The sequence below is a fragment of the Pseudophryne corroboree genome, chromosome 6, assembly GCF_028390025.1.
Source record: "Pseudophryne corroboree isolate aPseCor3 chromosome 6, aPseCor3.hap2, whole genome shotgun sequence".
In the NCBI taxonomy this organism is placed as follows: Eukaryota; Metazoa; Chordata; class Amphibia; order Anura; family Myobatrachidae; genus Pseudophryne; species Pseudophryne corroboree.
The window spans coordinates 543,114,178-543,130,088 of NC_086449.1; the positions used below are offsets into that span (position 1 = coordinate 543,114,178).

General features: G+C 38.7%; 1 protein-coding gene across 5 annotated transcripts in view; it reads right to left on the reverse strand.

Moving 5' to 3' along the window:
• Positions 1-2,799: 2,799 nt before the first annotated feature.
• The window catches only part of TMTC3 (transmembrane O-mannosyltransferase targeting cadherins 3), a 263,792-nt gene continuing 250,680 nt past the window's right edge, over positions 2,800-15,911 (reverse strand). For all 5 annotated transcript variants that reach the window (XM_063927659.1, XM_063927660.1, XM_063927661.1 and 2 more), the window contains 2 exons: positions 10,290-10,516; positions 2,800-5,456 (listed from right to left, as the gene is read on the reverse strand). In XM_063927659.1, coding sequence (XP_063783729.1) covers positions 4,615-5,456; positions 10,290-10,516 — 1,069 coding nt within the window. In that variant the 3' untranslated portion in view covers positions 2,800-4,614. The remainder of the gene's footprint in view (positions 5,457-10,289; positions 10,517-15,911) is intronic.

Below are 15,911 nucleotides of genomic sequence, written 5' to 3' on the forward strand. Positions count from 1 at the left end.
CATTTGATACTACTACTTGGCTTAAAACACATGCACACACATAAATATACACATAATATAAATATATATATCTATATATATATATATATATATCTATATATCTATATCATAGCTGCATAATTTATCTTTTACACAACCACTGACATCTTCTATTCCTCAAGCAATCTCCTTGATACAAAACCATATTAGGATTGCAAAACAGTTTATGTTTATTAAAGAGAAAATAAGCAATAGATCGTGAGGTGAAAAAAAAAAAAAGTTTGTATTTTCAACAAAGTATACATTTTTTTTCTTTAAAAGATCAAATGCTAGTAAGTCTAACTTACAACTAGTGAAGTATCCCAACCTTTTAAATGGCTATTGAAATGGTTGTGCAATCATATTTAAGAAGGTATACTATGGACAGAGTAAGGGAACAGCACTAAGATGTGATCATAACCACTGCCAGTAAAACAAAATGCTTATACCCTTCCAAAATAAAAAAATAATCTACTGTATGTACAGTACCAGTCAAAAGTTTTGACACACCTTCTCATTCAATGGTTTTTATTTATTTTAATTATTTTGTACATTGTAGATTAATACTGAAGACATCAAAACTATGAAAGAACACATATGGAATTATGTTGTAAACAAAAAAAAAAGTGTTAAATCAAAATATGTTTTATATTTTAGATTCCTTAAAGTAGTCCCCTTTTGCTTTGATGACAGCTTTGCACACTCTTGGCATTCTCTCAATCACCTTCATGAGGTAGTCTCCTGGAATGGTTTTGAATTAACAGATGTGCCTTGTCAAGAGTCAATCTGCAGAATTACTTGCCTTCTTAATGTGTTTGAGACCATCAGTTGTGTTGTGCAGAGGTAGGGTTAGTACACAGTGGACACCCCCATTTGACTACTGTTGTAATCCATATTATGGCACGAACCACTCAACTCAGCAAAGAAAAACGACAGTCCATCATTACTTTAAGACATGAAGGTCAGTCGATATGGAAAATGTCAAGAACTTTGAATGTATCCTCAAGTGCAGTTGCAAAAACCATCAAACGCTATGATGAAACTGGCTCTCGTGAGGACCACCCCAGGAAAGGAAGACCAAGAGTAACCTCTGCTGCAGAGTTTAAGTTAATAAGAGTTACTAGCCTCAGAAACCGCTACTTAAGAGCACCTCAGATTAGAGCCCACATAAATTCTTCACAGAGTTCAAGTAGCAGACAAATCTCAACATCAACTGTTCAGAGGAGACTGCGTGAATCAGGCCTTCATGGTCGAATTGCTGCGAAGAAGCCACTACGGAGGATGAACAAGAAGAGAATTGTTTGGGCCAAGAAACACAAGGAATGAACATTAGATCAGTGCAAATCTGTACTTTGGTCTGATGAGTTCAAATTTTAGATTTTTGGTACCAACCGCTGTCTCTCTGTGAGACGCAGAGAAGTTGAGCGGCTGGTTTCTGCAAGTGTGGTTCCCACTGTGAAGCATGGAGGTGGTGTGGGGGTGCTTTGCTGGTGACACGGTTGGTGATTTATTCAAAATACAATGTACACAACCAGCATGGCTACCACAGCATTCTTCAGTGCCATGCCATACCAACTGGTTTGCGCTTACTGGGACTGTCATTCGTTTTTCAACAAGACAATGACCCTAAACACACCTCCAGGCTATGTAAGGGTTGCTTGACCAAGAAGGAAGTGCTGCGTGAAATGACCTGGCCCCAACAATCACGCAACCTAAACCCAATTGAGATGGTTTGGGATGAGTGGGACCGCAGAGTGAAGGAAAAGCTGCCAACAAGTGCGCACCACCTCTGGGAACTCCTTCAAGACTGTTGAAAACCATTCCAGGAGACTACCTCATAAAGCGGATTGAAAGAATGCCAAGATTGTGCAAAGCTATTATCAAAGCAAAAAGGGGGCTACTTTGAGGAATCTAAAATACAAAATATATTTTGATTTAACACTTTTTTGTTTACAACATAAATTCCATATGTGTTCTTTCGTAGTTTTGATGTCTTCAGTATTAATCTACAATGTGGAAAATAATTGAAATAAATAAAATCAATTGAATGAGAAGGTGTGTCCAAACTTTTGACTGGTACTGTACTTATAATTGATCAGTAGAGATCCAACAATACCTGTAAATAAAAAGCTTATTAAGAATTGGCTTTCCAAAATAATAATAAACACTTAATTGCCAATATAAAAACATATCTCCTAATGAAAACACATATAAACCACTGCACATAGGAAAATGCGAAAGAAGGGTAAATACTACAGTATATATAGATCTTGAAATTAAGTACAAATTCAGAATCAAAGCAGCAAACAGATTGCAGGATATGTGGTTTTAAGGAACTTTGTTAGAATGGCTTTCTAATCAGGACAAAAATTATTATGCTGCGATAATTTTACGTGTTCATTCAAATTTTAAAAAGCAAGTTCTTGGTAATTTTCCTTTTAAAAAAAGATATAAATTTCTATTAGTCAATTAAAACAGCACTTAATTTGTAATAAGCACTTTTTATATGGCAGGTGAGTTTCTAGCACTCTCCCTTTCCTTAAAATATAAATAATCTAGCTAAAGCAGATGTGCCCTCATTACACTGTTGTTGCCAATCAGCCGTTCCTGGCAAGCCAGGTTCCGTGTTTCGGCTTCAGCTGAGTATCTTTTTCACAATGTGATATGACAAAACAGCTTTACATGACTACACTGAGTAATTAGATATGCAATACTTGCATATCTGTGTGTGAATGAGTCAATCTGTGTGTGTATGTATGTATATATATATATATGTGTGTGTGTGTGTGTGTGTGTGTGTGTATGTATGTATGTATGCATGCATGCATGAAGTGCTACAAATGCAGCAACCACTTTCTTCACACAAAGTTCTGTTGTCCTTCATCTGCGACTATGTTCATATTTAAGACAAATTCCTGTGTAGTTGAAGTCACAGCCTGGTGTATCTGGTACAGATTGAGTGGTGTTTTGTTGTGTCTGCCGTGTGAATAATATGCAAATTTAAAGAAACTGTCAATTAGCTACACTGCTCTGCGAGGCTCACTTGCAACAAATGGCATAGAGGCTAGGTGTATGACGACACATCTGTATATCAAAGAAAGTAAACAAATACAACATCCACTCTTCCCTATTTATCGGAGAAAACACTTAAAACACTAAAAAGTGGGATGGTCACGTGTTAAAACCTCAAAATAAGGCATTTAAAAATCACAATTTATAAAACTACTAGATTTCAGTCTTCAAAGGCAAATTTTGAAATGCAGACCACGTAATGAAGTCCAAGTTGGCCGGAGTGTGGGTTCTCTGCCAAACTCGCGCATTTTTTAAAGCAGCAATCATGTACAAGGCAAGTCCTTGCCTTCCACATGATTGCTGCTTTAAAAATTTTTTAAGGAGTTCGTCTGGGAACCCGCACCTCCGGCCAACTCGGACTGCATTACATCCGGCCCCATATCAATCAATTGACAGGAAATTATGTTTTCGGAATAATCCAATCAATAATCTATCAACCCAAATCCTGTAACACACTGCCTCACCTTTAATGGAGCATGATACACTAGTTATCATAATTTCCAGGTTTTGTAATACCAAAAGAAAGTCAGGTTTGTTTCATGTAGTGGTACATTTGATACAAAAGCCTGCCATCATGACACTGTCATAGGGGACTACAGCTACATGAATCACTGTTATACAAGTCTCAAACATCTGACCACAATTAAAGTCTGTTCAAACAGGCCAAAGTTGCTCAACCTCTTCAATGCACTTAATGACTGCGTTTCACGCCAATACATGTGCAATAAATGTGGTCGAGATCCGGTATTCATTTCCATGAACTGGTCAAGTCGCGAGTTAAAAAGCTGCAAAGCACTAACAAACAGTTAGCAAGTCTGAGGCTGAATCAGCATGGTTGGATAAAATGTCAATCTTCCTTGCAAATTATAAGCACTTTTACTGGGCAGCCTACTCGTTCCATCTATATTCAGGTTACAGCTTCTTGCTTGCCTCAATTCCTTCCCTCACATTAGTCTACCCTGTCACGTAAACACAATTTCAGAGTACACATCTGAAATATTATATGCTGTGGGTATATTTAAAAAAAAATGGTTGCCCAATATACAGGGCAATTCATAAATGCACAGGAGGTGGCGGAAATAATATATCAGCATGTTCAGGCCCTAGCCAAGCACCATACCAAAAAAAAATTTAAAAAATAAATAAATGCACCCCAGAAATGTGTGAGACTGCCTTGTTTCCCATCAGTGCAACAGCGCAGCTCAGCTGTAAAGCCTTGCTGATTTTAATCTCACATAGCTCATATATATGAGAAGTGGATGACAAAGAAAAAAAAAAAAAATCACATTTAGTAGTACAAAAAGCATATCGTGCTTTGATTTTTTTTTTTTACAAAATAATATTATTTGAAGTAAGCAAAGAATCATGAAATTTTGTTGAGATTTTGTTCAGTAGTGTCAATTACCTACACAGTTATTTATTCAACTTGCTTTCATCTTCATCCAGACGTGAAGTGTTCTGGACTGAATAATACATGACAAAACGTTTCACCACACCCCTGAAGTTTGAAAGATATTATTCAGATTATTCTCCACTTAGTATACGCTCTATTTCCTCTAAACGCTTCAAAGCAGCAACTCTTTTATTTTCAATGTCTTTGATTTCTTTTGTTGATTTCGGCTTTATATCTTTGTCAGTATTCTGTTCTTGTTTACTTTTTGACTTTACGTGTTCTTTGTTTTTTCTATTTGTTGGTGGACTTGTTTTTGGTGTATCTTTGAATTTTTCAAATTGAGTTTTTTTTTTTCCTTTTTCATCATTCTCCTGCCCTTGTCCTTCTGGCAATGATGGCGCACCTGCTGTTGAAGAAGCAGTCTGTCCACCACCAACAGGATTTTGTGAAATTATTTTACTACGCACTATGCTGAGATGTCGCTGAATATATTCCTCATGAGGGGCTAAGGCCAGTGTTTCAACAAGGCACCTTTCAGCTTTCAAAAGATCTCGTTCTTCAAAATAAACCACACAAAGGTTATGCTTCCCTTGTACATTAGTGGGATCCATTTCTAGGATTTGTTCAAAGCACTTCTTAGCTCCCTTAATGTCTTTCTTTTGATTCATAAGAATGTCACCTTTCAGTATAAGGCCTTTAATGTGGTCTGGGTAGTAACGCAGCAGCTCATCCAGGACTGGTAGGGCTTCCAGTTCCCTGGCAGTCTGGGAGTAGAGAAGGGCAAGGTTGAAGAGAGCACTTCGGAAACCTTGCTGTAACTGTATTGCTTTTTTCATCCACTTTTCAGCTTCTAAATCCTTTTTCTCATCCATGGCTAACATGCCTAAGTTAAAATACCCATTTGCATCATGTGGCTCTTCTTCAATATAAAGCAAGAGTCTTTTCTTGGCTTCAGGTCGCAACTTGGCATTGCCTGGAGCAAACAAACAAATTGTTACATATATTTTATAAAAGTATATAAAAAACAACAAAGATCAAAAGCCACACTGAGAAAGTAGGAAAATGTTTTTCAAGGCCAATAGATTTTAAGAAGACTGATGTAAATACTGCAGCTTACAAATACTAATGGGTAATGGAAATGTATTTATTTATTAGCTTTTGAAAACTTTTGATTTAAACTGCTGCATTTTTAAAAGATTTGAAACAATAAATTTACAGTGGGGCAAAAAAGTATTTTCCACAAGAATATACAAGTACATTTTTTAAAAATCATACAATGTGATTTCCTGAGTTTTTTTTTCAGATTCTGTCTCTCACAGATGAAGTGTACCTATGATGGAAATTACAGACCTGTCTCATATTTTTAAGTGGGTCAACTTGCACAATCGGTGGCTGTCCAAATACTTTTTGCCCCACTGTATGTGCTGTGGGTTCTCAAGTTGGAGAATCATCTCAATGAATAAATCTATAATATTTTTGCTTTGGTAATGTTCCACTCATTGTTATGAACATGGTAAAGTGGGTGAAAAGGGAGGGGATAACACAACACTTAAGCAGTATTCATGAACAAATGAAAAATAAAAAAAACTTACATGCTATCAATGAGCAGATCTGGTAGACTTATGGAATTAATATTACAGCGGACATATGTGGCATACAAAATGAAGTACTGACCCATGCTTAACAGAAGTAAAATCAGAACGATGATGCATCTGTTCAAACTGATAAACCCTTTACATTTATAAATAAATCTAGTTTAAAATTTGTCAAATAACAATTTTAAGTGTAAAATACCTGATAGCCCAGGCTATCTGCTCCTTTTCCCAAGCTGTACAAGAAACGTAGGCTAGCTTGACAATTGTGGTAATTTTATCCGTATACACAAATTTAAATTATTTTGTAAAGGCCAGTACTCACAGGCCGATGTGGGAGAGATGTGTGCTGAGCGAACCGCTCAGCACACATCTCTCCCACCGCTCAGCACAGCGTGATGTGTGTTGAGCGTGCGGGGGGAGGGCGCTCATTTCACCCAGCGGGTGAAATGAGCAACCTGCTAGATTGGCCTGCATGGCAGACCAATCTAGCACCAGTGACAGCAATGCATGGGGCTGCGCATTGCTATCGCTGTGGGGGGTACACACGGAGCGATCACGCTTAAAATCTAAGCAATCTAGTCAGATTGCTTAGATTTTAAGCAGCGATCGCTCCGCGAGTACCCCCTTTATTGAATATTAATCATTCACAAGGAAACTCACTGTAAAAAAAACACTCAATTTAAAACTGTGCAGACTGTTGTAAATTCAACCTAATATCCCAATTTTAAATGATGGATAGAACAGAACTTGTATGTACTGTACAATTGTAGTACATTAGAATTTAGATATCTGTATTTGCAATATTGTTTTACTATTATCATTATTCTGCATATAAAGTGGTCTAGAGGGTAATTTCAATGAAGCTTCAGAATTTAAATAATGTTTTATATGGCAGTCTCAAAATAATATTAAACAAATATAAATTTAGTGCCAACATTCAAACTAATGCCATATTAGAAATAGATTGAAATATCATTTGGTTTTGTAGATAATTTATGAAATGTTTAAACTTTAATCTCTTACTAAATACAACTTTGGAAAAGTTTTCATGGAACATTTTCACTATTGGTAAAATTAGTTACTTCAAGTTACATCCGTTTTGCACATATCAATTTAGCAATTCTATACTAAAAATTGCATTATTAATCATTTACATCTAGGATTTTTTTTATTTTTTTTTAGTATTCTAGTTTAGTCTTGTGGACACTGAAAGTGTACTAAATGTGTTCATTTAAAATCAAGCTTCAGATAAATGGATAAAATAAAAAAGTGTTTTTATCTATAGGAAAAGGCCATTTATACAAGTAAAAGAAATCGGAGTCACTTCACATATACGTCCTCTTAAGTGTAACCTCCATATGCCATGCAGCGCGAGACACATTTTCAGCATAAAAGACACCGTGACGCTAAAAGACAATCACGCGACCTAGAATGCCAAAAGGGGCTGTTTGGGGTGACTGCAGCAAAGATGTATGAGGACATAGCTATATGTAACAATGTATAGCATGGCTTACATTATTTTCTGATAATGCACATTTTAGCTAGGGCACAATAAAGTGATGTTATGAAAATCTACTGTTCCTACATATATTATTTAAAAAAGGACTTCACAAATGGCAGAATTCAATTAGACATGGTAGATTACCGTGTGCTAATTGACCCCTGGGGCTATCCAATTAGCCCCAAATCCAGGAGTTATCAGTGATTTTTTTCACATGCCGCAGGTAAAAATAAAATAAAAAAAATCCCTGATAACTAGCGGGTTAATGGGTGCTGTGACTCTTGTTAATGTACAAATCATTGAACTTTTCACAGACTCTGTTTAGTAACGCCCATTAACGCGCTACTTTAACCGGCGTTAACAAGGCTATCAGAGGGAATTGGGAGTCTAATCGAATAGCCTGGGGCTACCTCCATTTTTCATTTGTGGTCATTTACCACAGATAATTTAATTCCCCCCCATAAATGGTGAGTTTTTCGGTAATCACTTCAGAAAAAAAAACTTATATAACTGAAAAAATGCATAAAAAACGTTATATTTTTGCAGATTTTACAAATCAGTTTTACATGATTCCTCTTAACTCTAAATATATGAAAGGGTAATGTTACTTATCTTTGTTACTGTATGGCATGGAAGAGGAATACAGTATGTTAACGTGGTAAACTTTGTAAAATATATTATTTTTTGATAACTAGCAAAGAAATATATTTGCAATTATTAACATTCGTATACATAAGAGATAGCAACATTTAATGGTGCAATAATGATTTGGGTAATATTCTAAGTTATAGTGAATAGTTTCTATAAATGGAAAAAAAGGAATGGCAAGAACTTGGCCGTGCATGCTTTGACAAGTGAATTATATGTTAAATGAATGATAAGTGGAGCAAAATGATTGTAATGGATGTTAAATCCCATGGTAAGAAAGTAGGCCTAGAAAAACTTGTGCAAACTTGAAGCTCCAGAGTGCCATTTTGATAAATAGTCTTCCAGGCACTGATCAATTAAAGGAAATTGGAATAGAAAATGACATAAGGTGTTACAGATATGTCCCTTCAGGTTTTTGCCACAATGTGTATACACGGACACACGCATCGTGGCATTTTAACTTTCCACTAGGCTGTGTACACTCAAACAAGCGGGTTCCCCATATGCTGCATATGGATTGCAGGTGCAGGCATACGCATGCCGCCGGAATCCCGCAATTTGCATGCCGCGATACAGGGACACACAACAGTAGGTGTCAGAGGACAGGTGAGATTTTAAACATTTACTAAAAGCGCTGAAGATTTTGTTAACACTTTCTGTGAACATCTATCTTTCAAAACACTTAACAGTGCAACTGCAATCTACGTACTAAAACGTAAAAAAAAAAAAATATATAAAAAGGAGAAGGATGCCGTCATCAGTTTAAAATTCGTAGATAATTACTCTTTTGAGATGCAGGATATGAAAATCAGCCTTTTTCTTGAAATAAGAGCGACTACATCCCACTGCAGTCTATTACAGGTACCCAGATTTTAAAATTAAGTTTTGTATTCATTTCAGAGTTAACATATAACACAATAGCTGTACACCTGTTTCAAAAACTGATGCCATTCCTTAAGTGCAATGTTATGCCACCGAACTGCAAAATGTTTTCAAGATCAACTGCACAGTTTAATAACTGGAAAAAACAACAACTTTTTTTACATTTAATCAACACATCCAATTGTCCAAAATCATTGGATTGTTAATATATGCAACACCAGCGTCCTGGATTATCTTGGTTTTAAATTTGTCAAAACAATTTACTTTGATTTATATTACCCAAATATATGTCTCAGATTTTATATATTGTCTCCTAATATCAGAGAAGAAAAAAAAAAAAAAAAAAAAAATCATCTTTTAATAAATTGCATCCTTATATATTGATGTCTCGATGGTATGATAGTTAATTAAAACAAATTTATGGAAAAAAACCTCCAAAACCTAAAACTAAGTAACAAAACACATTTTTTTTCAATTTTATATGTGTCTGCAATATAGTTAAAAAACATACAGGCATTTTCACATTACTATATGAAAAAAATACAAAAAAATGTAAGAACCCAACTTGAAATATGGTATGGACCATCTTAAAACATGTAGGAATAAACACTTAGTTTTTGAAAAAAATTAACTTTTTGTTTTTTTAAATTGCTTTTTTAAATGTTTGAGTTTGTGATCTTGAAAATAGTAACTTCCCTAAACCTAGACATTTTGCCACATATACTAAAACACATTAGAAAGCATGGAGAAAGGACTGCACTGTAGTTATCGCCAGCTGTTCAACATCTAAAAGGAGAAGATTAGGCATCACTGGTGAACCTACATGTTTGTGTGTTGACGTGCCTTTTTTCTTTATAGTCTGGTAGGAAGTCATTCAAATGACTGGTTTTATGGAAATTTGTGAAATACTTTGAAATGCCTTTAAAATGTATAGGTATAACTTATTAAAAAATTTAAAATGTGGTTTGAAGGTGTAGCACTAAATCTATTTTTCGGCTTTCATGTGACCCAAATGTAAGATATTTGTAAATCTATGAAGACATAATATGAAGTAAGATTACCTAAACTCATAAGTGTTTGTGGTGTGGAACATTGGAACCTCTGTGGTGAAGGCGTTCTAGTTTGTAACTCATGTTGAATTATTCTCTGGTGATGCAGTTTTTACCTTTAGAAACCGTACCTGATTCCTGCATGAGGAGAGCAGAGTTGAATAATGCAAGCTTATGTCTGCGATTCAATTCAAGAGCTTGATTAAAGTTTTTCAAGGCTTCATTTGGATCCTTCAGTTCAATATAAACAATTGCAAGGTTGTACCATAAATCGGCATTCATGCCATCAAGCTCCAAAGCTCTAGCATATGCTTCTTTTGCCTCTAAAGGTTTATTCATTTTCAAAAGCAATTCCCCCCTAAAAAAAAAAGCCAGAAGTTCTTAGTATAAATCAGAGCAAATTACAACAAGAATGTGTCCAGACACCAATGTCACACATAATTTCTGACAAGACAGGTAGTAGTGAAATTGTCTCTGCATCAGAAAATTTTACATTAGGGCTAATGCAGACTTGAACCCAAATCTGTTTTGCACAGTATAACCTGCAGGTTTTGCATGGAGCATAATCTAGAGTAGAGAGAATCACAATAATTCCATGGTTGCCAAAAGACAACCAACTACTCATCTGTTTAGTCCTACACGTATAATATGTCTAATATGTTGAGTCTATTGTACAGTTGCAATGTGCAGTATCAACTCATACGTGTAATGTGTGTAATGTATGCTATGTTCTTCCCCCTTCGTATGCTATGTATTCCCCCTTCATGTTGCTGCTTGGCGATGCATTGTACCACAAAGAATTCCTAGTGTACGTGAGTACACCTGGCCAATAAAGCTGATTCTGATTCTGATCTGTTTACAGTACTTTTCAACTGAATGCCTGCTTAGTCAAAGCCGGTTTGATCTTTATGTATAATAGAGGAAAGAATCAGTTTAAGACCGGAATTCAATTAGCCATGGTAAAGTACTTTCTGCAGGATAATTGATCACCTGGGGCTAACTGGATAGCCAGCAGTTATTGGGGATTTTTTTTCACCTGCCTCAATGGCTCTAAACAAATCCCTGATAACTAGCGAGTAAACAGGTGCTCCAACCCTGTATGTTAACAACCGTTAACTCGTGTTAACAATTTAACGGGCATGTCAGATCACATGAGAACACCCCGACCCACTGTGTCCACCAGTTTTTGGCACAGAGATCCGTTCTGCAGATGTGCATATTATTTAGAAACAAACAAGGGAAAAATACGTTTTTAATGGAAAACTTGTCAGTCAAGTGGTTAATGTCCATTAACATGCTACTTTAACGAATGTTAACAAGGCTGTCTGATATAAAAGCGAGCGCAATTGAATAGCCACAGGCGTAAAAGCCAGAGGCTACTTCACCTTCTTCTTGGGTTATTGAATTCCCCACTTAGTTTCTTACCATGATTTATGTTAACCTTTTATAGTTTGTATAGGTCTGCAGGATCCAGGTAGTCAAATATCTGCCTTACTTTGGCAGCACTTTTATAATCACTGAATGAAAATAAGCAGACATTTGGTTATCAATAATCAGAATTTTTTTTAATAAGAATCCCAGCCAGGGTTTAGGATGGATTCAAGTTTTGGATACCCTTCCTGACTTCTTCAAAAGAAATTGGAGCACCACTACAGCAGCACCTGAGTTAAGAGTCAGATGGGGAAGAGAAACCCTGTATCCTAAGGGCTTTAGGGGTATATGCAATTGCGGTCGAATTCGCGGCAATTTTCGCCGTTTTTTAATTCGACTCAATTCGACAGGTGAATCCCGGAAGGTGGCTTCCGGAATTCACCATATTCAATGAAAAACGGATTCGCCAGAGTCGCGGGCGAAAATCGTCCGATTTGGCGGATTTTGCCGCGATTTTAAAAAACGGTAAAAAAACGTGAAAAACCCGGAAAAAAAATGGCGTGGGGTCCCCCCTCCAAAGCATAACCAGCCTCGGGCTCATCGAGCTGGTCCTGGTTCTAAAAATGCAGGGGAAAAATTGGCCAGGGATCCCCCGTATTTTTAAAACCAGCACCGGGCTCTGCGCCTGGTGCTGGTGCCAAAAATACGGGGAACAAAAAGAGTAGGGGTCCCCCGTATTTTTAACACCAGCATCGGGCTCCACTAGCTGGACAGATAATGCCACAGCCGGGGGTCACTTTTATGCCGTGCCCTGCGGCCGTGGCATTAAATATCCAACTAGTCACCCCTGGCCGGGGTACCCTGGGGGAGTGGGGACCCCTTCAATCAAGGGGTCCCCCCCCCCCCAGCCACCCAAGGGCCAGGGGTGAAGCCCGAGGCTGTCCCCCCCCATCCAATGGGCTGCGGATGGGGGGGCTGATAGCCTTTTGTGATAATAAAAAGATATTGTTTTTTCCAGTAGTACTACAAGTCCCAGCAAGCCTCCCCCGCAAGCTGGTACTTGGAGAACCACAAGTACCAGCATGCGGGAGAAAAACGGGTCCGCTGGTACCTGTAGTACTACTGGGAAAAAAATACCCAAATAAAAACAGGACACACACACCTTGATAGTAAAACTTTATTACACACTACCGACACACACATACTTACCTATGTTGACACGCCGACTGCCACGGTCTCCGACGATCCGAGGGTACCTGTGAAAAAATTATACTCACCTTCCAGCGTCCAGAGATAAATCCACGTCCAGAGAGTAAAATCCATGTACTTGTTTAAAAAAAAAAACACGCAAAAACCCGCTCCATACCGGACTAGAAAGGGGTCCAATGTTTTCACATCAGACCCCTTTCTCCCGAATGCCAGGACATCACGTGACTCCTGTCACTGACGTCCCTTCAGCCAATCAGGAAGCGCTACTTCCGTGGCGCTCACCTGATTGGCTGTGCGCTGTCTGTACTGTGACAGCACATCGCAAAGCCGCTCCATTACTTTCAATGGTGGGAACTTTGCGGGTAGCGGTGGGGTCACCCGCCGGTCAGCCGCTGACCGGCGGGTGACCTTACCTCTAGCCGCTAAGTTCCCACCATTGAAAGTAATGGAGCGGCTTTGCGATGTGCTGTCACAGTACAGACAGCGAACAGCCAATCAGGTGAGCGCAACGAAGTTGCGCTTCCTGATTGGCTTAGAGACCTTTCTGTGACAGCTGTCACTGACAGGTCTCATTCGTGGAAAGGTGTCCCATGTGTCAGCATGGGACCCCTTTCAGTCCGGCATGGAGCGGGTGTTCGGTTTGTTTTTTTGCCAAGTACGTGGATTTATCTCTGGACCATGGCTGAGGTGAGTATATTGATCTTTTCTTTTCAGGTATCCGTGGATTCTACATGGAGAAGAGGACCGATGTCGGCGTGTGAACATAGGTAAGTATGTGTGTGTCGACGTATGAAATAAAGTTTTACTGTCGACGGTGTGTGTGTCCTGTTTTTATTTGGGTATTTTTTTCCCAGTAGTACTACAGGTACCAGCGGGCCCGTTTTTCTCCCGCATGCTGGTACTTGTGGTTCTCCAAGTACCAGCTTGCGGGGGAGGCTTGCTGGGACTTGTAGTACTACTGGAAAAAACAATATCTTTTTATTATCACAAAAGGCTATCAGCCCCCCCATCCGCAGCCCATTGGATGGGGGGGGGGGACAGCCTCGGGCTTCACCCCTGGCCCTTGGGTGGCTGGGGGGGGGGACCCCTTGATTGAAGGGGTCCCCACTCCCCCAGGGTACCCCGGCCAGGGGTGACTAGTAGTGATGAGCGGATTCGGTTTTACTCGGTTTTACTCGGTTCTCAAAACCGAATCTTATTGGCTATCCAAAACACGTGACATCAGTGAGCCAATAAGATTCGGTTTTGAGAACCGAGTAAAACCGAGTAAAACCGAATCCGCTCATCACTAGTGACTAGTTGGATATTTAATGCCACGGCCGCAGGGCACGGCATAAAAGTGACCCCCGGCTGTGGCATTATCTGTCCAGCTAGTGGAGCCCGATGCTGGTGTTAAAAATACGGGGGACCCCTACTCTTTTTGTCCCCCGTATTTTTGGCACCAGCACCAGGCGCAGAGCCCGGTGCTGGTTTTAAAAATACGGGGGATCCCCTGTCAATTTTTTCCCCTCATTTTTAGAACCAGGACCAGCTCGAAGAGCCCGAGGCTGGTTATGCTTTGGAGGGGGGACCCCACGCCATTTTTTTTTATGATTTCACCGTTCCAGCATAAAAAAAAAAAAAAAATAATAATAATATTTTAAAAAATATATAAATAATATTTGTGCCTCCAAAAAAAAAAAAAAAAGTACCTAATCCCTTCTAATATAAATAGATCTGCTATTCCCCCCCAAAAAAAACACAAAAAAAAACATGTTTAAAATTTTTTTATTTGTTTTCACCCTCCAAAGTGTGGCGGATTGAAAATGACGAATTTGCTGTCTAAAAGCACTGCTGTCGAATTTCCAAACTTGAATTGAATATGCTTTGGTCGAATTGCAGCACTTGTATCATTGCAGAAAAGTCGAATTTGCAAAAAGTCGAATTTCAAAAAGTCGAATTTTGAAAGTCCGTTTTTTGGTCGGAAAGCACTGAATTGCATAGGCGATTTTTTTTTTTGGTCGAAAATGACCCGAAATTCGACAATTTCGGGAATTCGACCGCAATTGCATATACCCCTTAATCACTGTAGGATGCTGTGTGACCCTCAGAAGATGAGAGAAGATGACCCAAATTGTTCTCAAATGTATAAAATCCATAATCTCTCTGAAAGGAGCAACGGTCCTCCCAGCAGAGTCAAAATATTATCAGAAAGGGTTTTCTGGTAAAAATAAGTTGACGTAGTCATGGGGGAAGAAGAGGACTGAATAGGTTTAATTTCTTTTACATGGGAAATTCAGACACCTATTTTCACACATTTCCATAATGTATATAACTTTTTGTAGCAGGTTTTAAAAAATGCATCAAAACGAGAACTAGTTATTGAGTTATATTTTCTGATGTTTTGTTGTAGTGGTATCCTAATGATTGGGATATTTTACTAGGCATTTAATCCTAAACGGCTCATAAAGTTTTAGCTATCAATACTCCTGGTCTTCTTGGTCTTTCCTCAGTAGTTTCTCTCTTTAGGACATGAACAGGATTGGACTTTTTCCCCAATATAATAAGGGCATGTCACAGAGTAAGTGGCCCTACACACATGCCGATATCACTGCACGATATGAACGATCTCGTTCATTAATGAACGAGATAACGTTCATATCGTGCAGTGTGGAGTCACCAGCGATGAACGATGCGCGGCCCCGCGCTCGTTCATCGCTGGTGACATGTCGGCTGTGCATGCAGGCCAATATGGACGAGATCGTCCATATTTGCCTGCACGTCTATGGAGCCGGGTGACGGGGGGAGTGAAGAAAGTTCACTCCCCCCGTCACTGCCCCCCCGCCGCCGGGTCGCCCGTCGGGCACCTCGGCGGCACATCGCCTAATGTGTAGGGCCCTTAAGAAGCACTGGCACTAAATTCAAATATCCTTGGTGTTTCCCTGTCTCCAGAACCCATTATGCATTTGCTGGGTTTGGTGAAAGCTCTGACCCCCCTATTTGCAGGCAATATACCTTTATACTTTTTACATGATAAAAAGAAAATTGCTACCCTATGTAGGATTTTGTATGTTCCTTAGTAATCATTCAAGGGAGTAATAATTGGTCAGACACTGGATTTTATCCACCGTAATGCGGATTCCATACACAGGCTCTGTGTGTCCAAGTCCAATTCTTTTGGCGAAATGAGCGTC